This window comes from Ambystoma mexicanum, chromosome 3p (genome assembly GCF_040938575.1).
Source record: "Ambystoma mexicanum isolate Mex_15411 chromosome 3p, UKY_AmexF1_1, whole genome shotgun sequence".
NCBI classification, from domain to species: Eukaryota; Metazoa; Chordata; class Amphibia; order Caudata; family Ambystomatidae; genus Ambystoma; species Ambystoma mexicanum.
The window spans coordinates 803,869,516-803,892,813 of NC_090925.1; the positions used below are offsets into that span (position 1 = coordinate 803,869,516).

At 46.3% G+C, this 23,298-nt stretch overlaps 2 protein-coding genes across 9 annotated transcripts in view; one reads left to right on the top strand and one right to left on the bottom strand.

Annotated features, from left to right (window-relative positions):
• LOC138580907 (microfibril-associated glycoprotein 4-like) overlaps positions 1 to 23,298 on the bottom strand; it is a 427,453-nt gene that overhangs the window by 285,970 nt on the left and 118,185 nt on the right. The gene's annotated exons all lie outside the window — the stretch shown is intronic.
• The window catches only part of LOC138580906 (uncharacterized), a 191,720-nt gene that overhangs the window by 23,950 nt on the left and 144,472 nt on the right, over positions 1 to 23,298 (top strand). For 2 of the 6 annotated variants that reach the window (XM_069651826.1, XM_069651824.1), the window contains exon 2: positions 18,031 to 19,566. The exons of 2 other annotated variants lie outside the window; for them this stretch is intronic. In XM_069651826.1, coding sequence (XP_069507927.1) covers positions 18,148 to 19,431 — 1,284 coding nt within the window. In that variant the 5' untranslated portion in view covers positions 18,031 to 18,147 and the 3' untranslated portion in view covers positions 19,432 to 19,566. Of the gene's footprint in view, positions 1 to 18,030; positions 19,567 to 23,298 lie in introns of those variants that run through there. 2 more of the 6 variants (XM_069651827.1, XM_069651825.1) reach the window with 1 other exon arrangement.

A 23,298-nucleotide genomic window follows, 5' to 3' on the forward strand; every position in this document is an offset into this window, starting at 1 on the left:
CAGCAGGCTTCAGGGGCAAGGGGGTCACAAATGCAGCGAACCTGCACAGGTCGTTGCCAAAGCAGGGCAACACGGTAACCGCGTTTACTCCGGTCTGGGCTCACTCGTCTCACTTCAGACCTGGGAATGCCAAGTGTACGGAATTCGGTGTGAGGGTGCCGTGGACACAGAGCAAGCAGTATACCTAGTTTCGAGGGCCTCCTCGAAACGATGGCGGTATCAGAGCAAACATCCCATGTAAGCTGGTCAGCCCACTGGATGGCACAGGGACACTTCCGAAGAGGCTTACTTACAGGGTTTGGTGAAGGTGCCGAGAATAGTTGATCCCACTATTCCAATGGGTCGAAGCGCCTTTGCAGACCTTCTAGGATGATCAGATGCAGAGGGGTCCCATGAGCGTGCTCAGGGTGCCAAACGTTCCAGCGGGTCACCAGCAGTTCCTCAACTCGGCTTCTTATTGCAGGATACTTGGCTCCTTATCCTTTTTTCGTGTGAACTCGGGAGATCGACCTGGTAGTGGTGTTTCCAGCCTCCTCTTATCCAAAGTTCCCTTCGCGCCAAAACGGAGAGGACCCAATGGGAGATCTGCTCACAAACACTCGCTCCATACGTGGACCAAACACAGACCACGATTGTCCCAGGCATTCAGGACACTCCAGACTCTCTGGCACCCAGGATGTGTATTGGGAACAGACATCCCAGCCCACATCCTGGAGGCACCCACATCAGGCATGCAGAAGCCCGCGAAAGCATTGGGTTTCGCGGTAAAGTGCATGACCAAATAAGGACTGACCCGGGTCGGCTCGACCTGGGGAAGGCGAAGGGGCAAGATGGCCAAAGGACAGGACAAAGAACCTCGTGGCATGGTCATTTTGGAGCCAGGCCACCTATTCGTGCCAAGCGCGGTAAGCGCGTTTTATATGGCAAGAAAGGGTTAAAAATATATAAAACGATAGCTGCCACCAGTCCTGCCTATGACACATTTGCACAGTTCATTAAAAGTCCAGCGAGAGTTTCTAGGGCCTTTGGAATGACTAGAGACCCAAGGGTGCTGTAAAGTAAGTTACATTGCACTGTTGTTACATGTTGCACAAAAGCTGCAACATAAGGGGAGGACTAAGGGAAACAAAGTCCCCCAGGTCTGACTGTCTTAAGGGCATGTCAGTTTCCCCATAAAAAGTGAGCAAAAGCCCAGAGGAGTGCAGCAGAGGTCTGTACTTCTCTGGCAAAGTCTAGATCGGGGTGTAAAACAGCAGCAAAAAGTTTGGGGGTTGACACATGGAGGGAAAATTACATACAAATATGAAATTTTTCCTAACATTGAGTAGTCTCGATCTCTCAGCGCTCTGGAGTAGCCGCATCTTCACGTATGACAGCTTTGTCTTCAAAATAAATCACTCTGACTTGGTGCCAAGAACAGTTTTTTTTTAAGCCTGTGATCTAAGTATATCTGGCAACAGCGTTCCGGGTGTAGCCCTTCCTGCTGCCGTAAACTCTCTTCCAAGTCGAAGAATGTGCTACTTCATGCACCTTCCACCTTTCCTGATGAATGAGATTGTCCACAATGGCACCCCACCCTAGTGTGCTGGCGTCAGTGGTAACTCTGATCGGCCAGGGTGGTTTTAATGGAAACACTTTCAGTACATTTTCCATCTGCAGCCACCACCATAACGCAGTTTCAACTCTTTCGGAACCAGGATTGTAGTCTTGTCCTGTGACTCAATGGCTCTGTGACTCTGCAGGTGTGAGTATGGCTTTCCTGGATTTTGGCCACATCCTGCATTCCCAGAGGATCCTGTGCACTGTCCAAGGGTCCTACCTGTAAAACAAAGCTCCCTTGGCCTACACCATCCCGGACCCTGGCTGGTAGTCTGGACACATTTTGAGCACTCTGGTTGGATCACAGAGGGTCATGTGACACACTGCCTCCCTTGTTAAAGAGTCACCCCTGGGTGTCCAGCCCGGGTCCTGACAGCTAAGGAACAAAAGTAGAAAAGGCCAACTCTCTGTTCCTGGCATGTGAGGTCAAGAAAAGGCCTCTGCTCATTCCAAGACTACAGTGCTTGCATTTTGCCTGACTCTTGCTTCCAAAGGCAGGGATCCTTCCACCCAGTGATTCTCTATTCACTGGAGTAGCAGTTACCTCACAGGACAAAAGAACCTCCTTGTTTTTGGACTGTTACCTATAGCTTCATTCTAGCCCAACTCAGAACTTACACCTCCTTTTGAGACAACCATTTTACCCTTCTGTTTCCACTCACCTGCCCTTCGAGCTGCACCCTTCCTTCACTGTCCTGGCTTGCCTATGTCTTCTACCCTCCAGCATACACCTTGGCTTTGGTCTATTCTTCCTTGTAATTGCTCTCCTTCCTTCTTTAGAAGCGGTCAGCCACAACTTAGTCAAACCTCTTCGCAGCGCATTTGTTCTCCCAGGATCTCGCAACATCTGCTTCTCCTGCCCACCTCATATCACTCAGCCTTTGGAATCCACAATCACTCTGCAACACTGACCACTTTGATTTACACCCTCTAATTTCACTTTTTGCTAGCACTAAAACCTGGATATCCCATTGTTACTCGGCTACACTAGCGGCTCTCCACTCTGACATTGCTATGTTCTCCCATTTTAACTAACCTTTTGGGAAGGATGGTGGTCTGGGATTCCTTTATCAATACGGCCCCCACTATTACCCCACCCCCCTGACTGCAGCTTTTGCTCGTTTGAGTATGCCATTATTCAACTCCTCCTACTTTCCTTCCTGTTCAGGCTCACTATCGACAGTCCGCTCCCCTCAACTACTTCTTCCCTCTGAGCCTTCTCTGAGAGTCACTTTCCACTATATCCCCATTGTAATGGTGCACATATTTAACCTTTCAAATCCGACTGCAGTTTAAATTTATTCCCTTCTATCTGACCACTGTCTCCACAACCAGCCTTTCCGCTCTGATTGGAACGTTCTTGACCATGTATTTCTCTCTACTTTGCTCTCCAATGACCCCTCTCATCAATCTGCTGTTCACTAACATCTCAGTCCCTTCACTCCCTACTCTTCCTATTCAATGACCAAGAGGACATTCAAGCAGGATGCTTGCCCTTACGTTGATTTGTGGGTCTCTGTCCATCCCTGATTCATTTCTCTCATTGAACATGCTTTTATGAATCAATTTTTCCAACACTATCCTGCACACATGTTCACAACTGATTGGCCTTGAATTACCTCTGCAATCCAGATCCTCAAAATAAACTTGAGCTGTGACCTACAACGCTAGCACACATTGGTGGGCCTCCACGTACTTCTGGCCTACAAAAATACTGCCTTCACCGCTGCACAGCTGTCTGCCAAATCATCCTACTTCAAAGACCTAATCACCTCCATTTGCAATCTCCCTGCAACCCTAACCTAGCCTTCAACCTGTGATCACACCTCCCAATCAAATGTACATTGCCCCCTCCCTTTCTGCTAATTACTTTGTTCACTGCTTTTTCTTTAGTCTCTACAATTTGTGACACTTTCACAGCTCTCCTCCCCCACAACCCTTCTGTTGACCCACTGCTTTTACTCTCGACTAGTTCTGCCCTAACTCCTCCACCATATAAGCACCCATCCTTTGCAGCATCAGCCCATCTTGTGCTCATTTTGACCCTGTTGCTCCTCAAACAGTCAGTTGGTCTAAAAAAGCCTGTTTGTTTGCCCCACTTTTTCTGCTGTATACTTCTTTGCCTCCTCCAAATGTGCAACTGTCCTAGCCCTTTAATAAATCCTTTGGTACGCCAAACATCCTGGCAAACTCCTTTATTCAATACTGCCGACCACTCCCCTACCCACACTCTAGGCCGTTGGGGTTCACAAATCTGCTCTTGCTTGCATCACCGTCCACCTGGAAGGTTGCTCCTTTAAAATCTCCTGACACTCGCAAACCTCTGACTCCCAATCGTCTCCCTGTTTGCATCCCACAATTATCAATCCTTGGACCTCTCCTCTTCAACTTCTATGCTTCTACATTAGGAAGTTTTATCTCTTCCCTTGGCTTTCACCATCACCTCTTTGATGACACCCAAATCCTTTCCCTCTTTCACCCGACCCATCTCGGAATGGATTACCAACTGCCTGCGTGCAATCATTCGCTGGATGGCTCTGTGCTGCCTCATGCTGAACTCTTCAAAAACAGAAGTCCTCTTTCTCCTGGCTTCCAATGTCATCTGTATTCTTACCTCGCCTACCTCCTTCCCGCCTAACTTTCCTTCCTCACCAAAGGCAGGCAGAATTGCAGTATTCTTTAATGGCGACAGCAATTGCAACAATGTATCACTACCAAACTCTGCTTCTCGTAGTAAGTTTAACATTTGGAAATGTGGTCCATTTCTTACGTCGCGCTCTATGAAAACTGTGTTTAGTAAATTGGACTGCTGCTTGCTCCTACAGCATGGCCTCCCTCTCCGCTCCTTCCTCTCTCTCTAGGCGAAGTCCTCAGTTTCAGCCCAGCCCAGAGAGCATTTTCAATCTATTCTAACAGGTGGGTGGCATCGTTAAACCCAGTTTTACTGCCTCCATGTGTTGGGGCTGCTCGGCATTCATCCTCTTATTCGGTTGCTCATTCATGTTGCCGCTTCTACCCCCTTTGGAATGTGGCAATGCTAACGCTTGCAATGATGTCCAGGCGCGGCGTCTGCTTTCATTCACAACTCTCTTTGGTCCATGCCCCTGCCAATACCCACAGCTTAGTTAGTGTAGCCAGTGCTAACGTTCACCCAACTTTTATACAGGTATGAACTATAGTAGCATTTATCGAGTGAATAAAGGTTGTTTGTTGGGGGTTGGCTAGGGATGCTGGATTCTGTCCTCATGGGTGTCGCTTGTGTCCTATTAGACTTGGTGTCATCTCTCTTGTTGTAGTAAGAGTTTCTATATTCAGTTCTGGATGTTGTCATTGTCGTCCTACATTTGTCAACCTTTTCATTGTTTTTCTCGTTTGGTGGTTTGGTTTTTCAGTTTGAATCTGTGATATGAAGAGCAAGGTTTTTAGTAATTTTCAGAATTGTAGGTGGTCTTTTGTGTTTCTTTCTTTCGGGATGTTGTTCCAGGTTTTTGCGGCTAAGTGGGAGAAGGTGGAGCCTCCACGTTATTTCTTATGGTATGATTTTTCTTCCAAACGGATTTCGTTGCTTGATCTGAGGAGTCTTGTTGGCTTGTAGATTGTTAATTTCTTTTGCAGGAACTCGGCTCCTTGTCCGCTGATTGCCATCACATTGTTTTGAAGGTGATGCAATGTTTGACTGGGAGCCAGTGCAGTGTTTTTAGGGCTGGATTGATGTGGTCGCTTCTGGATAGTTTAAGGAGGAGTCTGGCTGCTGCATTTTGGATCCGTTGTAGTTTCTTCAGGAGGTATTCTGGTATCCCGAGATAGATGCGGTTTGCATAGTCGATTCTTGACATGATGAGGGCGACGATTGTGAGTGTCTTGTGGGTAAAGGCGAGGAAAGGTAAGATTCTCCTTGCCGTGTGAAGGAGGAAGAAGCATTTCTTGATTATTGCATTTATTTGTGGTTCTAAGTTTAGGGTGTTGTCCATCAGAATGGCCAGATTTCTTACTACCTTTGATGGAATTGATGCGGTTCCCATTTCCATTGGCCATGGAATATAGGTGTTGTTCTCCTGATTTTTTTGGTATAATCATGATTTCAGTCTTTCCTGGGTTGATTTTCAAGTTGTTGGCATTCATTCAATTAAAGACTTCTTTTAGACACTCTATTAGGGTCGAGTGATCGGCTTAAGTGTCTTCGATTTTGTAGATGATTTGAGTGTCATCTGCGTAGTTGTAGCACGTCATTTTGTATTTTTTGAAGATTCTGATTAATGCAGTTTGGTAGATGTTGCAGTACAGTGGTGATAGTGAGGACCCTTGTGGTACTCCACAGTCGTTAACTCGTGGCGTGGATTTGAAGGGCTTTAACCAAACGATTTCTGTTCTGTCTGCTAGGAAAGATTTAGTCTAGAGTGGTGCTGTCTGTTATGGCTATGTCTTCTAGTCTTTTGGTTAGGGTCTCATGACTAACTGTGTCAAAGGCTGCGGAGAGGTCGAGCAGAATCAGGGCTGAGGTTGTGTCGGAGTCCGCGTTTGTTTTTAGGGCGTCCCAGATGTATAATAGTGCTGTTTCTGTTCCTCTTGCGGGTCCGAAGCCGACTTGTGCTTGGTCCTACAGGTGGTGCTTTTCTTCGTGTTCTTGGGTTAATTTGTATACATAGGTTTCCAGGAGTTTTGCTGGGTAGTGAATGTTTGAGATCGGCCTGTAGTTGGAGAAGTCTTCTACGTCGCCCCGTGTGTTTATTAAGAGTGGTTTGATATATGCAGATTTGAATGATTTTGGTACGGTTCCTGTTGCTAGTGAGAGATTTAGAAGGTTTCTATAATATTCTGAAGGTGTTCCTTGTGCGAGGATTGATTTGTGATTTGTTAATGTTAAAGGACATTTGTACCGCACACTATTACCACCGGAGTGGTCCCCTGGCGCTCTGGCGGCTCTGAAAGAGGAAGGGAGGGGGGTTATTGGGAGGGAGCTGGAAAAGTGCAAGAGAGCAGTGATGTGCTGCTGGCGGCCTCAGCCCGGTGGGTCCGTTGGCTGAGCCTGGGGTGTTTGCGGCCGGTAGTCGTCGTGTACTGTTATGCAAGTCTGTGTGTTTTTGTTTTGTTGTTGGCATGTAGTGAGGTTTGTGCAGTTTGTTGTGCTGTAGGTTTGTGGTTGTGTTTGGTTTGGTGTTTGAGAGATGTACGCGGGGGGAAATTTGTTAGTGCAATTGGTTAGTTGGCATCTCTATCCTGGCTTGAGGCGGAGGGCTTCTGTAATCTCCCAAGGTGGGTTTTGGTAGCACCCCTACGCCTCTGATCTAGGTCCGTCCGGCCTTCAAGGTCCCTTTCACATCTGGGCCCCACCTCCCCCAGCCTGCCTCACAGCCCTATCTATCTTCCCATTCCAATCATACGGCCCGTGCATCTGCCAATGTCCACAGCTCAACTATTGTGGTGATTGCCAATATCCCAACAATTCCATAATACTGTGGTGCCTGGTGGCAACTAAGGGGCGAGTGGGGTGTTGGGTGGGATTATGGTGTTTTTTTTTTTAATTCATTCTCCAAGGGTGTCGCCTGTGTTGCACTCTACCCAGCGTCACTCATCCGGGTGCCATGGGAGCTTCCCAGTCGGTTCTGGGAGTTGTCCGTGTCGAGTCTAGTTTGGTCATCCCTTTTCCTTTGTGGTGTTGAAGAGCCAGGTTTTTAGTAATTTCCTAAATGTTAGGTGATCTTTGGTGTTTCTTATTTCTTTTGGGATGTTGTTCCAGGTTTTTGCAGCTAAGTGGTAGAAGGAGGTGCCTCCCAGTTTTTTCTTGAGGTATGGTTTTGGTGCCAGGCGGATTTCGTTGCTTGACCTGAGGAGTCTTGTTGGCTTGTAGATTATTTTCTTTTGTAGGATTTCTGCTCCTTGTCCGCTGATTGCCCTGTGCATTATGCACATTGTTTTGAAGGTGATGCTATGTTTTACTGGGAGCCAGTGTAGTGTTTTTAGAGCAGGAGTGATGTGTTCTCTTCTTGATAGTTTGAGTAGTCTGGCTGCTGTATTTTGGATCCGTTGTAGTTTCTTCAGGAGGTATTCTGGTATTCCGAGGTAGAGGCTGTTTGCATAGTCGATTTTTGACATGATGAGGGCGACAATAGTGAGTGTTTTGTGCCTGAAGGAAAGGAAAGGTAGGATTCTTCTTGCCGTGTGGAGGAGGAAAAAACATTTCTTGACTTGCATTTATTTGTGGTTCTAAGGTTACGGTGTTGTCCATCAGGACTCCCAGATTTTTTACTACCTTAGATGGTGACGGTGCGATTCCGATTTCCATTGGCCATGGGATGGCGGTTTCGCTCTCTTGGTCTTTGGATATGATTTCTGTCTTTCCTGGGTTGATTTTCAAGTTGTTTGCAGTCATCCAGTTGAAGACTTCTTTTAGACACTCGATTAGGGTTGCGCCATCAGCTTGGGTGTCTTTGATTTTGTAGATTTGCGTATCATCTGTGTAGTTGTAGCATGTAATGTTGTATTTTTTGAAGATTCTGATAACCGGTGTCTGGTAGATGTTAAAGTACAGTGGTGATAGTGAGGATGCTTGTGGCACTCCACAGTCGTTAACTCTTGGAGTGGATTTGAAGGGTTTGATCCATACGGTTTCTGTTCTGTCAGTTTAGTCCAGAGTAGTGCTGTCTGTTATGCCCATGTCTTCTAGTCTTTTGGTTAGGGTGTCATGACTAACTTTGTCGAAGGCTGCGGAGAGGTCGAGTAGGATAAGGGCTGAGGTTGTGTTTAAGTCTGCGTTAGTTTTAAGGTCGTCCCAGATGGATAGTAGTGCTGTTTCCGTTCCTCTTGCAGGTCTGAAACCGACTTGAGCTTGGTCTAGCAGGTGGTGTTTTTGGGTTAATTTATATACGTAGGTATCCAGGAGTTTTGCCGAGTAGGGAATGTTTGAGATCGGCCTGTAGTTGGAGAGGTCTTCTACATCGCCACTTGCGTTTTTTAGAACTGGTTTGAAATATGCTGATTTGAAGGTCCTCTGTATAATTCCTGTCAGGCGGGCACAGATCCATGGGTGAACCTGATTTCTTGCTGGTGTTTCACCAGCAAGACGAAAGCCTCTGCTGATATTTCAGGATAGTTTTGGAGTTTGTTTTGTGGTTCTGTTAGGTTCGGTCGGTTGGATTTGTATTTGTATTTGTATTTATTTATTTATAATGCGCACCAAACCCAGGGGTAGCCAGGCGCAAAAGCAGCAAGAGGGTTGCAAAGCTTAGTTACATACAGTAGGGTGAGGTCCAGCTGCGGTTACAGTGCCGGACGTATCACACCAAATAGGAAGGGTAGGACATAAACATTGTAGGCTGTACTATATACATATTTACATTCAATGAGGTAAGGAGCCACATGGTAGTGGCGCATCTGGGCATCGGAAGTCATTATGAGTCGAGAGATTTGAGCCAGTGGACAGTCCTGGCTCTGAACTGGTGGTAGGGTAGGTCCTCCCTGCAGGTAGGAGGAAGGGAGTTCCAGAATTGCGCTGCTTTTACTGGGAAGCTATTACCTCCAGACATTGTACGTTTGAACCTGGGCACCAAAAGAAGGTTGGAATTGGCCGTTCTCGAGGGGCGAGAGAGGGTGGGTCTAGTGAATCTGGCGATGAGGTATTGAGGGGCTGCTTGGTGGATGTTATGGTTGGTTGCTCTGTTTTGTATGATTTGTCGGATGTCGTTGATTTTGTTCTTGAAGTGGTCTGCTAAGTCGTTGCAAAGTTTCTCTGAGGGGGTTGGGGTTTTGTCACAGTCTGGTGGGTTTCTCATTTCTTTAATGATGTTGAACATTTCTTTTTGTGAATTTGTCGCATTGGTGATTCTGTCGTCATAGTGCCTTCTCTTTGCCTTTTGTATTTCCTTCTTGTATGCTCGGATTTGTTTCTGGAACAGTTTTTTTTTTTCCTCTGGGTTGTATTCTTTCCTCCATTCCAGCACCATTTTCTTGTTGTCCTTTTTCATGGTGCTTAGTGGGGTGAACCGTTTTGCCATTGCGCTTTTTTTTTTGATTGGGTGAATGGTTTTTCTGGGGCGATCTTTTCGATTGTATCAGCGATCCATTTGTGTAGCAGCTCCGCTTTCCCGTCTAGGTCAGCCAGCTCTAGTTCTGTAATTGAGGGTTTGGTTGTCTCCAGTTGTTCGAACAGTTTGCTTGTTTTGACGGTTTTCCAGTTTCTTTTTGTGGTTGTAAGTTGTCCGGTCAGTGAGTTTTGGGAGTTGGCGTGACTTGTTTCAAATCAGATGTTGAAATCCCCCAGGATAATTAGATGTTTGTGCTTGATGGCTATGTTGGTGATGGCTTCTATGAAGTTATCAACAAAGGTTGCATCATATGACGGGATCTGTACACCAGAATGAATGTGACGTTGGTTTTTGGGTTCGCTGATAGGTGTATGACCATGGTTTCGCAGTTGGTGATGTTGAGAGGGTCGTCTGGTTTTTATTTTTAGGTGTTCTTTTTAATGCTATCGCGAGACCTCCTTTTTTATGTTTCCTGTTTATTTGGAGGCATTTGAATTTGGCTGGGAGGCAACTTTGGAGTGTGATTCTGTAGTTGTCTTCCAGCCATGTTTCTGTGATGAATAGGATGTCAATGCCGGTGTCATCGAGAAGGTCAAAGATCTCTGTTGAATGTTTTGACATGGATCTTGCGTTTTAATAGATTGCAGTAGAGTTTAGAGGTGTGGTTTGGTTTGGGCTTTATTGTTGGGGTCATCTTCTGATCAGTGTTGGGGTTTCCTTTAAGGTCGATCTCTAGTTGAGGTGTTGGTACAGGTGCGTCTGTGTCGTCAAAAAGTTCTTCGAGGTTCAGTCTTGGGTGTTTGTTTTCCTCAGGTGGTTCTTCCACAAATTGTGGGTGTCGAGTGGAAGTTACTCTTGATTTGATGATGTAGGGTGTTATAGTGTCGACTATGTTTTTGTTATTTCTAGCGTTGTCTGATCTTCTGTGCGGTTGTGTTTGGTTGTCTGCTGTTATGGATTCTCGCATTGGATTGGTTCGTTGTGGTGACTGGTTGTTTGCGAGGTATGGAGTTAAATACAGGGATTTTTCTCTTCTCTCAGTGTTGGTTCGAGTGTCGTTCCTGCGAGTCGGAGTGTTGTCTGCAGTTGCACATCTTTGTTGCTGTTCCGTGTGTTTGTTCTTTCTGCTCTTTTTCTTCCACTTGGTGTAGGTCGTTTGTGTGGCATTGTGGGGTTGAGGGCTGTTTTGGTCTTTGTTTGTTTTGCTTTGGTCTGGCTGTCTTGTGGTGTGGTATTGGGTGGGGGGAGTTGTCTATGTGTTTGGGTACTGTCTGTTGGTGGTCAGCAGCTGGTATTACCAAATTATTTAGTTGTGTTTGAGTAAGGTTGGGGAAGTTAGTTAGTATTGTATCTTTGGGTTAACGTTGGCTGGCCTTTATATGAGTCTCCTTGAGAGAGGTTCACTGCGGTGAGTCGACTATGTGGGGTAGGGAGGGTCTTTATTTACTACGCAAGTGAACTAATGATTTCATTGCGAACAGCTAGATTTGGGAGTCCTGTATAGTGGGAGAGAGGCCCACGCCCAACAAGTGAAACAGTACAATTCTGGACACAGCTAGATTTAAGCATCCTGTATAGTGGGAGAAAGGCCTATGCCCAACAGGTGAAAGATTACAATTCTGAACACAGCTAGATTTGAGAGTCCCGTACAGTGGGAGAGAGGCCTATGCCCAACAGGTGAAGGATTACAATTCTAAAATACAGCTAGAATTCTAAACACAGACAGATTTTGGCTCCTGTATAGTGGGAGAGAGGCCTTATGCCTAACAGGTGACGGGAGTACAATTCTAAAACACAGCTAGAGTCCCGTATAGAGGGAGAGAGGCCTATGCCTAACCGGTGAAAGAGTACAGTTCTAAACAAATAAGATTAGAGCTCTGTATGGTGGGAGAGAGGCCTATATTATTCTAAACACAGAAAGTCCTGTATGGTGGGAGAGATGCCTATGCCTAACCGGTGAAAGAGTACAGTTCTAAACAAATAAGATTAGAGCTCTGTATGGTGGGAGAGAGGCCTATATTATTCTAAACACAGAAAGTCCTGTATGGTGGGAGAGATGCCTATGCCTAACAGGTGAAAGAGTACAATTTGAAACACAAGTGATGGAGTACAAATCTTAACACAGCTAGATTTGGGAATCCTGTATAGTGGGAGACAGACCCACGCCCAACAGGTGACGGAGCACAAATCTAAACACAGCTGGATTTGGGAATCATGTATAGTGGGAGAGAGGCCTATGCGCAACAGGTGACGGAGTACAATTTTAAACAGAGCTAGATTTGAGAGTCCTGTATGGTGGGAGAGAGGCCTATGCCTAACGTGAAAGAGTACAATTCTAAACACAGGTGATGGAGTACAAATCTAAACACAGCTAGATTTGGGAATCCTGTATAATTGGAGAGAGGACCACACCCAACAGTTGACACAGTAGAATTCCGAGCCCTTTCTAGCTGTTACCTGTCCATTGCCCAGCCTCTGCCGCAGTTGCGAAGCACAAGAGTTTGCACAGGCAATTTATGCCCCCACGTTATGCAATCCTTACCTCTAACATCAAGCCTCAGATGAAGAGCCGGGTTTGACTCGAAACACGTGTCAGGCTGTCCAATCAACATAAATAAATACATTATTGTATTTAAAATGTTTGCATCTCTTGGCACAGTGTGTCTTGGGACCTTTCTGTCTGTGCTTAATTACCGTGGTAGTGTACTGGCAGTACACCCACACTTCCTTGACACCCGCTGCCTCTTTGCTGATCCTAAGAGACTGTACAAGCGCTGTGGATACCCTTGACGCTTACTGCCACTTCTTACTGTTTGCAATTCTAAACACAGCTAGATTAGAATCCTGTATAGTGGGAGAGAGGCCTATGCCTAACAGGTGACGGAGTACAGCTCTAAACACAGCTAGATTTGAGAATCCTTGTTAGGGAGAATTCTCAAAAATGTGCTTATTTCCCTTCACCTTAGAGACTTCCAACAACTTTGCTGGATTTTGAGGACTTGTTCTTTGCTCCTGGAGAGAGTGTGAGCCTTTTTTCCCACTCTCTCAGGTATTTTGATGTGTGTTTTACTCTTGTGTTCTTTGGTTATGGACTTTTAGATAACCCCATAGTCATCATCTTTTTATTGTTGTCACACAGCACCTTTAGTGCAGTGGCACAGGGGTGTCCATTGGACTCCACAAGATTTAAATGCCTTCTCTGGGATGAACTACTGTTCCCCAGAGAATGTAAAATTAAATTGACTTTACTAGTCTTTTTAAATTCATAGACCCAGCACACACCATCTTACAATGGAGTGCTGGAGGGGTTACATACTATCCCCTGTGTCTAAACACTCTTGTAGCAGTCACATGCTACCCTTTCCTATTGAAATGGCTGGTGGCAGTGGTTTTATAACGAACTACCATGATTTTTCCCGACCGTGAACACCGGTAGCTAAAAATAGGGGCCGCCATGTTTTTCAATATGGTGCCCAAGATCCCTCTGTAAAAACAGACTCCGGTCATCTTTTTTCACTGTTTCTTTGTGGAAAAGTCCTTCTGGTGTTTAACTCTGCGCGCCAAACCAGGTCTGGTCCCTTTGTTCTTGAGACTTTGGCGGGCTTCAGGACTGAAGTCCGCCCATGGTGTCTGAGTGTCTCGGGTGGGCAGGAAGTGAGGGAGGTGCCCGAAACCCCCTGTGCTTAGTCTCCCAAGAGACCCAAATGCACTCTGCTGTGATTGGCTGGCTGACTGTCTGGCAAGGACAGCCACCCTGCTGGGTGAGTGGCAGCTAAGCTGGAATGAATGGGAGAAAACTGTTTAAAAGGCGAGACTCCACGACTGGAAGGCAGAGTCGACCACTGGAATGAAAGAACCGCAGACGAGCTGGAAGAGGACGGCTGCTGCAACCACTGGACTGTTGGTTTGCCCGGTGAAGCAGTGCTGCAACCCCGAATTTCCAGATCTCCAATCGATGGAGAAGCTCCTTCAAGGATGGCTTCTTCCTTTGAGTTGGTGGGACCAATCAACTCAGCAAACGCCTGGATACCATTCTCGGAGCTGGTTAAGGTTAACCAGGGTGAAGGACACCAGTTTGTGTTTGGAAGCCACAGCAAAGTGATGCCATTTTGTTTGCTCCTATGACGATCCCGTGCAGTGCAGGAGTCCCCCGACGTCCTCTATCTTGTCCCCACGACTGAGGCTCAGGAACAGTGAGCTGCAGGACCTGCCAGGAACCAACATCTTAAACTGCATCTTTTTGCTCCACTTTAAGGTACTATGCCATTTGGTTGAGAGATCCTAACTCTCGCGGTGAAAGTTTGTGAAACTTTCCCAACTCGCAGGCCTAATCAGCTTGTGACCCAGAATACCTTTCTTTATCACCTGAACAACTTCTCCGGTTGTACCAGAACTGTGGTGTCCTATCTAAGAACACTAGACTATTGACTTTGGCCTGGCCTATTGAATTGAACCGACCCTCCTGGTACATTGAACCTTTGCATTATCTAAAAGAAGTATTTTCTAACCCTTTGTACAAACCTATGCTTTTTATTCCTATTTAAAAGTATTGAAGTGCCATTTTGCTCTTTTTCAGGGGAGCTCAAATTGTCTTTCAAACTTAATACTGTAGTATATTGGTGTTTAATATTGAGTTGGTTTCTACTAGTGAAAGTTTTCTAAAAGTGTAAATAAATGTTTAAGTATTTTTTACCAAGAAACATTGAGTCTAATCGCTACTCGAACCACTGTGATTGTGATACTTCTGTGCAACTTGTTCTACTGCTCACATTCCCTCTTGCGATAAGCCTCACTGCTCAGCTCGCTACCAAAAGTGTGTGGTACAGACTTAAACCAAAGGTTGGTTTTTGCTTACACCTGTAGTCCTAATTATGTGTGGTGTTCCCAGAGGGTACTGCCTGCAATTCTGCCTAACAATCCTGTATAGCGGGAGAGAGGCCTATGCCTAACAGGTGACGGAGTACAATTTTAACTTGAGAGAGTCAAATGCCTGACCGTTTAAATGGGTGCTATACTAGACATTACTATGCTTAATAGCGTGAAGTTAAGGAAGGCTGACAAGGTGTTATTTATGGCTATGGTGTTTAAGGATAGATTTGATTAGTGGGCTAGGCTTTCAGGGTAGAATTATTACTGTATTCCCCACCTAGGCCACTCTTACCTTACCAGTCTTGGTTGTTGCTGGTTGACGGCTGGTCACTGGCTTCCACTGCAGACACCTGTAGACACAGTTTTGAGCCGCTACTGTAGGAGCTGCCCTTTGCCTTGGGGCCCTTTGCTGTGTGGGCTGCCGGGCAGTGGGCTGCCCTGGGAGGGACTGTGAAATGGGTGGGTTAGCCAATTAGGGCCGGGGGCTGGAGGGGAGGCGGGAGTAGGGAGGTGCAGGCAGGGGACGTGGCTTAGGGAGCGGAAGGAAACAGGGGCTGGGGGCTGCAGAGGTCTACACCACGGCTAAATGTAGGCCCAAAACGGGTCAGAGGGCACGCACACTCACCTGCACCACCCGGATGGTAGTGGCGTGCAGGTCGAGGTACCGGGGTTAGGGTTGGGGATGGACACGGATCAAGCAGCCAATAAGGGCCAGGGGGCTGGAGGGGAGGCGGGAGCAGGGAGATGCAGGCAGGGGACGGGGCTTGGGGAGGGGAAGGAAACAGGGGCTGCGGGCCACAGAGGTCTCCACCACGACAAAATCTAGGCCCAAAACGGGTCAGGGGGGTCGCACACTCACCTGCACCGCCCAGATGGTAGTGGTGTGCAGGTCGAGGCACCGGGTTAGGGTTGGGATGGACATGAGGATTCGCAGTGCTTCAATCGTCTTGCTTGTGGTTGCCCCTTCTGCAACAACTCCTGCTTTGATGCCCTGAGGAGCCAGTCGTCCAAATACGCTAATGAGTTTATTCACCTTCGTATGTAAAGATGTCACTACCGGTCACAAGACCGTCGAGAACACTCAGTGTGCAGTCTCGAGGAAAAATAGCATAGCTCTGGATTGAAAGCGATGGTTACCCACTGTGAATCCCACAAATCTATGGTGCACCTTCCAACATATAATTCTTTAAGTGCCCCTGTGCAAAAGAGGTCGGTGATTGGGATCACCACCGGCAAACTCCAACTTGCATCTTTTCATTGGCCACATGCAAGTTCAGCCGTATTCAGAACTAATCTGAACTTCCCTGATGGTTTTGACAATGGAGTTGAAGTCTTTCCCACCTTCCGTCTGGGTACTCTTGTGATTGTTCTTTTAGTTTTTGGTCTTGATCCTGCTTGTTCTGGTCTTTTTGTTTTTGTCGGTCTACTGGTTTACAACTCAAAACTTTTACCCCTGAACGCACTTGTAGGAACCAGATTGGATTAAAACTCTATTCTGTGTGCCCATTTCATCACCCTGTTCACCCAAGCTTCAGATGCCTGAGATTCCCAGCCTTTCGTGAAGTGCAGGAATCTCTACCCCCACATCAGAAACTTCTGCGTCTTTGCTGGAGAAACATGATTTTTCACTTGCTGGATATGCTCTACTTGATTTCTTCATGCCTTCTGCCTGTCTTTGTTCCGGTCTCCTGCCCAATTTATCTGCATGTTTGTGAGCTGTAAAGACTTTATGAACCTTGTCTTCTAAGGCATCTGCCCTTCGAATTAGAACTTAATGACGGCGGCCTTCTGATGTGATTCTGTATGCTACTTTGTGTACTTCTCTTCGTCCTGCGATGGCAGTCCCCATATGCATGGCTGCTGAGTTAATCCCACCATAAACCAGATCTAATTAGAATGCAACCTTGTTTCTCAGATCCTGAAGCAAGGGTGCATAATCTGAGCCTCCATTCTGTGCATTATGATAGTCCTAATTGTCCCCCAACGCTGATAGTCCTGATTGCCCCCCCATTGCTATCTTCACCTTATAGGGAGTGTATGTGGCCGTACTCTGTGACCAATTTGAGCCTGTGTAAACCCTCTTCATGCGTGAGTCCACTTTTATTTTATCTACACTATCCTATGCTGCTTACATCAGGGCCATTGATGACCTCCCCACCAGGCTTAGTTGAATCAAAACTATGTGAAAAGATTGGGGAAGTGCATTTCCTCTCCCATTAACTGGTTAAGCTTTGCCTTCAATCCTGCAATGTTGACTCTTTCCGGGTGCTTTCAATATCTACTCTTTGATTTCTTGTAGTAGAGGAAGACCTGCTTTCAGGATATGTTTAAATAGTGAAAGGGAGGGCTTTCGCTGCTTCTCCCCCTCATGTTCTGGATACCCATGTGATCAGAAACCTGTAACAATACTTCCTCGTTTCCCCCCCAGAGCCCCCCCCCACAGGTGTTTCCTCTTGCAGCCTCCCCTTCTGTATCTAGCGATTTTAAAAAAGGTGCAAAATCGGACAATTTTTCCTCCTTTCTTCCTCTGGGCTTTTTTCAGTTATTTAATTCGCCCGCGTATTCTTTTTATGCAGCCTCCTTCCTGATGAGGATTCAGCTGGTGGAGGCTGGTTCCACCTTCTATATGCGTACTCTTCCTCTTAGAACACACACATGTGCTTGACTGTTCTCCTCGCCTGACTGCCCCGATTTGAACACTGCTGGGTACGTTATATCTGTTTATGAATTCTGGTCCCTCTCAAATACTTACCCAAGTATACTTCCTACTGACTAGGCCTCCACCTCCTGTGTGAATGATGCCATCGTTTTGACACATCCCTGGTCTGTGTTAAAATATTCATACTGTTCGCCTCTCCTTACGGCCTACCTAGATGGGGCAATTACTCACCCTGGGCCTAGCGACACAAATCTTCTCCCAGAGTCCTGTTTATCACAGGGTGCAATGCCAACACACTGGTCTGGTGGCCCCTTTTTTCCTGCTCAGCCGGAGACACTCGTCCAGCAGAAGACCTGGGAGCCCTTCTCAGCTCATATCGCCACTGCGAGCCAAGCTGCAGAGTCTTGGGTTGGGAGGCGGGAAGGGAGTGTAGGAGGGGTCCTGGTACGTTGCCTCTCAAATCCCAGCAGAGAGGATTTTGCTGGGGTAAGTAGCACAGCTACCTTTTTGAGGCAGAACATTTTAAATCTAAAGCATGCTGAGAAACTCGGGGTATTATACTGATGAGCAGGGCAAAAAGTAATGATAAGAGTTCCTGTCAATGGCGGGTAGTACCTCCATAAGTACTAGGATGAGGAACATGGAGATCATGCACGGTCTTGTCCACGTGGATATAGGTAGTTGGCCATCATAAATAGTTATGGTACATTAAGGTGCAATGATTTCTGTTTGAGTGGTTGGCACTTTTTTTTGTTTCAAGTCTGCAATGGAAGTTTTTGTTGTGCAGTTAGACATTTAGTGGTTGGATTTTCTGCTGAGCATACAAAATATTGGACCAGTTGGATCACAGTCGCCCTATTAAACAATGTATGAACTTTTCAGGTTTTTTCCCCCACAGATAAGAAAACGAGTGTATCCAGATAAGAGGGCATAGTACCACCAGCAAACCAATCCACCTCTGCTACAACACCAGCACAGTGATCAAGAAAGAAGCGCAGCATGGAGCCAAGTGATGAACAGCTTGTGTTAATGGCTTGGGAGGTGGCAGTTCGGAGAGGGTGGGCTTTTGTAATAGATACTCTGCTCTGCGGTGGAGTAGACATTTTTCCTCCAACCCACAGTGGCAGCGGGGAGCAGGGCTTCTGGGGGAAGGTGGGAGCAGAGTCAAACCAAGTACCACCACCAGCTGCAGAACTACCAGCAACCGTTGCTATGTCTAGTGTTTATCCCAAAAAAGCAGATCCTCATGGTCCTATGGTTAGCCAGGAATCTGGCGATGAAGAGGAGGAGGAGCCGACTCCAGTGCAAGCTCTACCTGGGCTAGACAACAGTGAATTGCTGGGTCATGGGAGAGGTTTGGCATCATTGACTGGGCCTGGTTCCCACTGTGTTGTGAGCACGCCCACTAATAAGGAGCCCTCAAGCCAGGACAATGATGGCCCACATCTCGTTGGATCCAATCTTAATGTGAAGATACAACAGTTCATCACCAAAGCTACAAAAGCATTCAATGAATGTTTTCCGGGCCTACAGAAGACTACTTTTGCTCATTTTGCAAAGCGGCCTCCTGCTTTGCTCCCCAGAACAAATCCACTGATGCAGCAGGTGGCTCCGGTGCCTGCAATGCCCACATCTACGTTGGTGGAAGTCATGAAGCCAAACCCATCTCCCCCCACCAGTTCAACATATGGATTTTTCTCATCTGCGCCATTGGCAGCCCATATTCCCAAAGAGCTCCGGGAGACTGTTTCAGCTGTGCGGTTCTTTGATATGTTTGCTCTGCTTCCAACAGGAGGCATAGATTTAAAGGATGCCCAACGCAGGACATTGGTGCGTTGGCAGAGAGGCTTTGCCATTATGGGTAGCATCTTGCTTGAGGATGCACCTGAAAAGATGAAGGGCTTTTTTGACTATGGTGAAACCATTCGCAATGCCCACGACCAATCGCCATTGGGAGGGTGGCGATACTATGATGAACAGTTCCGTAGATTGAAGGAAGTTCACCCAGACCTGAGCTGGAAAGTGATACATTCGCAGCTGTGGCTGCAAATGTCCAAGCCAGATCCGACTCCTACCAAGACCATTGCGCCACCTGGGATTGTGCCACCTGGGATGAGGGTACCAAAAAGAGGCTACTGCTGGCCATATGATAAAAACGAATGTGGGAGGGGAAGCCTCTGCCGCTTCAAACATGAATGTTCCAACTGTGGGGGTGATCACCCAATGGTCATGTGCACTCAGTTGTCCCTTGCTCTCTTCGGGGCTGCATCAAAGATGATGTAGTTCATGGTTGTGACTGTAAAGACGAGTGGCGCTTGGCACATTTTGTGCATTAGCTGATGTGCAAGTGTTCATATAATAGTAACATCTTTTTGTTTACTTATCTGTGCTGCCATTAAAGAATATTGTGCCAACACATCTTTTAATGGAAGCATGCACTTATTTATGTAGGTACTATTTGTATCGTGTTAATTATCTTCACCACAGTTGCATGTTTGTATTTTTACCTTTTTGGTTGCAAGGACTGCTGGGCCTGCTCTTGATCTGTTTGAAAGCAAGCATGGTTTCCACCTTTATGTATGCTTGCTTCAGTTTAGTCCCTGTTTCTGCCACAGCCTTTTTTTAAATGCAATATTTGATCTGTAGTTCTTCCTCTTTCATGTTTGAAAATGTATTTATTGATTTCTTTTGGTAATTTGTACCACACACAGACTCCCAAAAAATATAGCCTTAACTCGTTGGTCCCCCGCAGTTTCAGGCTCTTAATACTTGTAGTTCAGACTGTTTTATTTATGGCGGTCTGCATCTGTTTTCTATTCTTGGACATAGTACTCTAGGTAAGGTCGCACTCATGATGTGTTCAGATGCTAGAAAATACCCAGCAGTCGTCTAATACATGGCAGATCAGTGGATACTTGCATGTACACATAGCTGCTCAATGGTAGCTGCAAGTATTCAAGGCCTAGTTTTCCACTAAAGTATTCCATTGATCGGATTTGTTTGAACTTCAAGCTTCTGCATTTCTTGCCATTTTTGGTTTTGGCGCATTCGGTGGCGCTAGCCATACCCACACCCACCCTAACCCCTCTCTCTCTACACCCACACTCGCACTCATCCAGCCTACTCCCACTCCCCCACCCTAACCCCACTGACCCAGCCTACTCTACCCACTGTACCGCAACTCTCTAACCCACCCACCCTATCCCCATTCTCTCCACCGCAATCAATCTACCCCCTTCTTTCTAGCCCCACCCACCCTACAGCCTTTATTCCCACACACCCATCCTATCCCCTCTATAACTCTTCCACCCACCATACTTGCTCTCCTTATCCCCTCTCATACTTGCTCTCACACTCACTTTATGTATTACCCTCTCATCCTTTCTTGCTCATATTTCCTCTTGCTCATCATCTGCACCCTCTGTCAATGGCTTCCTCCTTTGCTCTATTACCCTTCTCATTCTATTGCACCTCTGCACCTCTTATCGCATCTTATTTAAAACATTGCACTCTCCTCCTTGCACCCGGGTGCCTATACATGCAAACAGCAGCACAGGTCAGTACGATTGGCATTGCCAGTGCTTGTTTACAAGACTAACCGTATGGGCGAATTAGGAATGTTCTGCTCAACGTTGTAAGAGTTGGGATCTCCAAAGCAAAAGTAGAACAATAACTGCACGCCTGTGGGGCATTTTCATAGATACGTTTATTTGTATGTGCTACATGTGGAATACATTTTGGTGTAATTTTGTTTTTCTTTTTTCAGCTGTGAACCTAAATAACGTTTGTTTAATATTTTTATGGTAATCTCGTGAACTGTACCCTCTTAACATTTTTTTTTTGTTGTAAGTGGCATCTTGACTGCATAGACGTTTCTTTTCTTTGATTGCAATGACTGGCAAGGGAATGTTGGGTTTAAGCAAATAGAATGACAGGCGAGTGGTGGTTCTGACAGGGGGACAGAAGGAAGGGGTTGGGATCTTTTGTGGTGGAATGGAGGGGCTGGTGTGAATGGCCAGTAACATGGTTGGGGCCTTGCTGTGGCATTGCTGCTCACAAGGGTGAACATGTGCCAACCCAACCCCTCTGTCAGCTTGACTCTGGTGAGCATTTAAAAGATTATGAACTCCATTGCTTTGCTTTTCGTCTCCCTATGGCATGCTTCTTTTCTTTGCTAAACTGGGAAATCTGTTTAGGTTTCCTTCGTTTTTGCATTCCTTCTGGTAAATACTTGTTTGTACCTGCGTTGTCAAGGATCACTGAACTAAAGTCCAGTCCAGTTTGCATTTCAGACACATTTTTTCTCCAATTCTAGAAATGAAGAGCTTGGTGAGGCCGATATCAATGTAACATGCATTGGTATGCATTTTGGTATGGGCATCTTGTGGAATCCAGAGCAAGGGAGGGTCTTTCATACAGAATTCGCTTACTCTTGATACCACGCACAATAAATAGAAGATGCAGGCATTTTGCTTGGTGCCTGCACTCTAGGAACCATAACCTTCTTATATAACTTCTAGTTTGTTGAGGGATTTACTTTCCAAACTCAACTGCCTTAGTTATCTGTAGAGAACATCGTCCCCAAACATTTGAACAGACTCCTGGTGCCACCTGCCTCACCTCTATTGATATCTTTGATTTAAAGATGTAGGTCTCCTAATTGATGAGACCCTATAATTTATCATACAGTTTAAAGCAGCTGTGTGTCTGCTACCAGAAAATCTGAGAAGTAATCTGTGTATTCCCCAAGCACACGTTTTTGTTGTATTGTTACTTCTTGATAGACAGATGTTCCAATCACAATCAAACCACCCTGGAGTTAACTTTCTACCAACAGTTGCCCGAGCTGTTATAGGGTCCAGAATTGACTATTGTAATGCTCTATTTGCTGGCACCTCTGTGCGTAACATCAAGTAGCTTCAAGTTATCCAGAACACCCTACGAGCAGCATTAGACCGCCCCAGACAGGAGCACATCTCAGCTGCCAGAAGACACGTTCACTGGCTCCCGATACATGAACACAAAACTCTATCCATTACCCACTGATGCCTCACCAGTTGGGCACCTCCTTACCATTAAGAACATTTTTTTGAAAAAACTTATTCTACAAGACCAACACAATCAGCCTACTCCAACTGTCTCATCACTCCCAAATTTAGACGTGCCAGAGCCAGCTTCCCAGGTATTACAGCCAAGCTTTGGCACTCCTTGACTCTTGCTCTACGTTCCGAACCGTCATACTAGACCTTTAGAAAACACCTCAAAACACGTCTCTTTAATTAGGGTAGATGTATCTCTTCCCTCACCACTGACTAACACTTTGTCCTGCAACTGGTGCCTCGATGCCCATGGGTTTAGCACGCGCCTACAAATGTAAAAATAATTAAACTTCATCAGTCAAAACTTTCCCATATAAGAAGCAAACGGTTGTTTTACCAAGACGTGTTTTCAACGCACGCAATGGCAATGGCATATGGTGAGGTGCTTGATGTCAGCCCCGGGCAATACAAGCGCCTAGCTTTAGAAGAATAAGAAGGGATTGGAAAAAAAAGTGCTACTGGCTCATGGGGCTTGGTTGTAGTGCCCCTGCGGCTCTCTCCGGACTCTCTCAGAGCACGTTTGATAGTGGCTGATCTGCTGTTTAATGCCTTGTTGTTTTTCACGGCCACAATCCCTGCTTCCTTCATTCCATTCCCCTTCCATTGCCTTCCTTTCATTTTATTGTCACATTAGCTGACGATTCTGCCGATTCTGCAACCTCAATTTGTTTGTGCTATTGGACCTATGGGGTTTGCATATGGATTAGTCTTGGTTTATATGGTGGGGGGTGTTGTGAATATTGATGATGTTTTAGGGGCTTCTGATTCTGATTGGGTGTGCGTTTGCTCTGGTGGCTATGCGGGCACTATCATTTAATATTCTGCGGCTGGGAATGGGCTCAGGGTGGTTGTTCTATTGATGTGCATGACCCAGCTTGCCTACCATGTTTGCTCTTGATATACACCTGGTTGAGACATGGGAACTGCATGGGGGTTTGGTATTCCCGAGACATTGAGTACCACTACTTGATTTTTTCATGATTGTGAGCCTAAATTTATGATGGGGGTGAGCGGAAGTCTGTCTTTCTCCCCTCTCCATTACTTGCCCTCT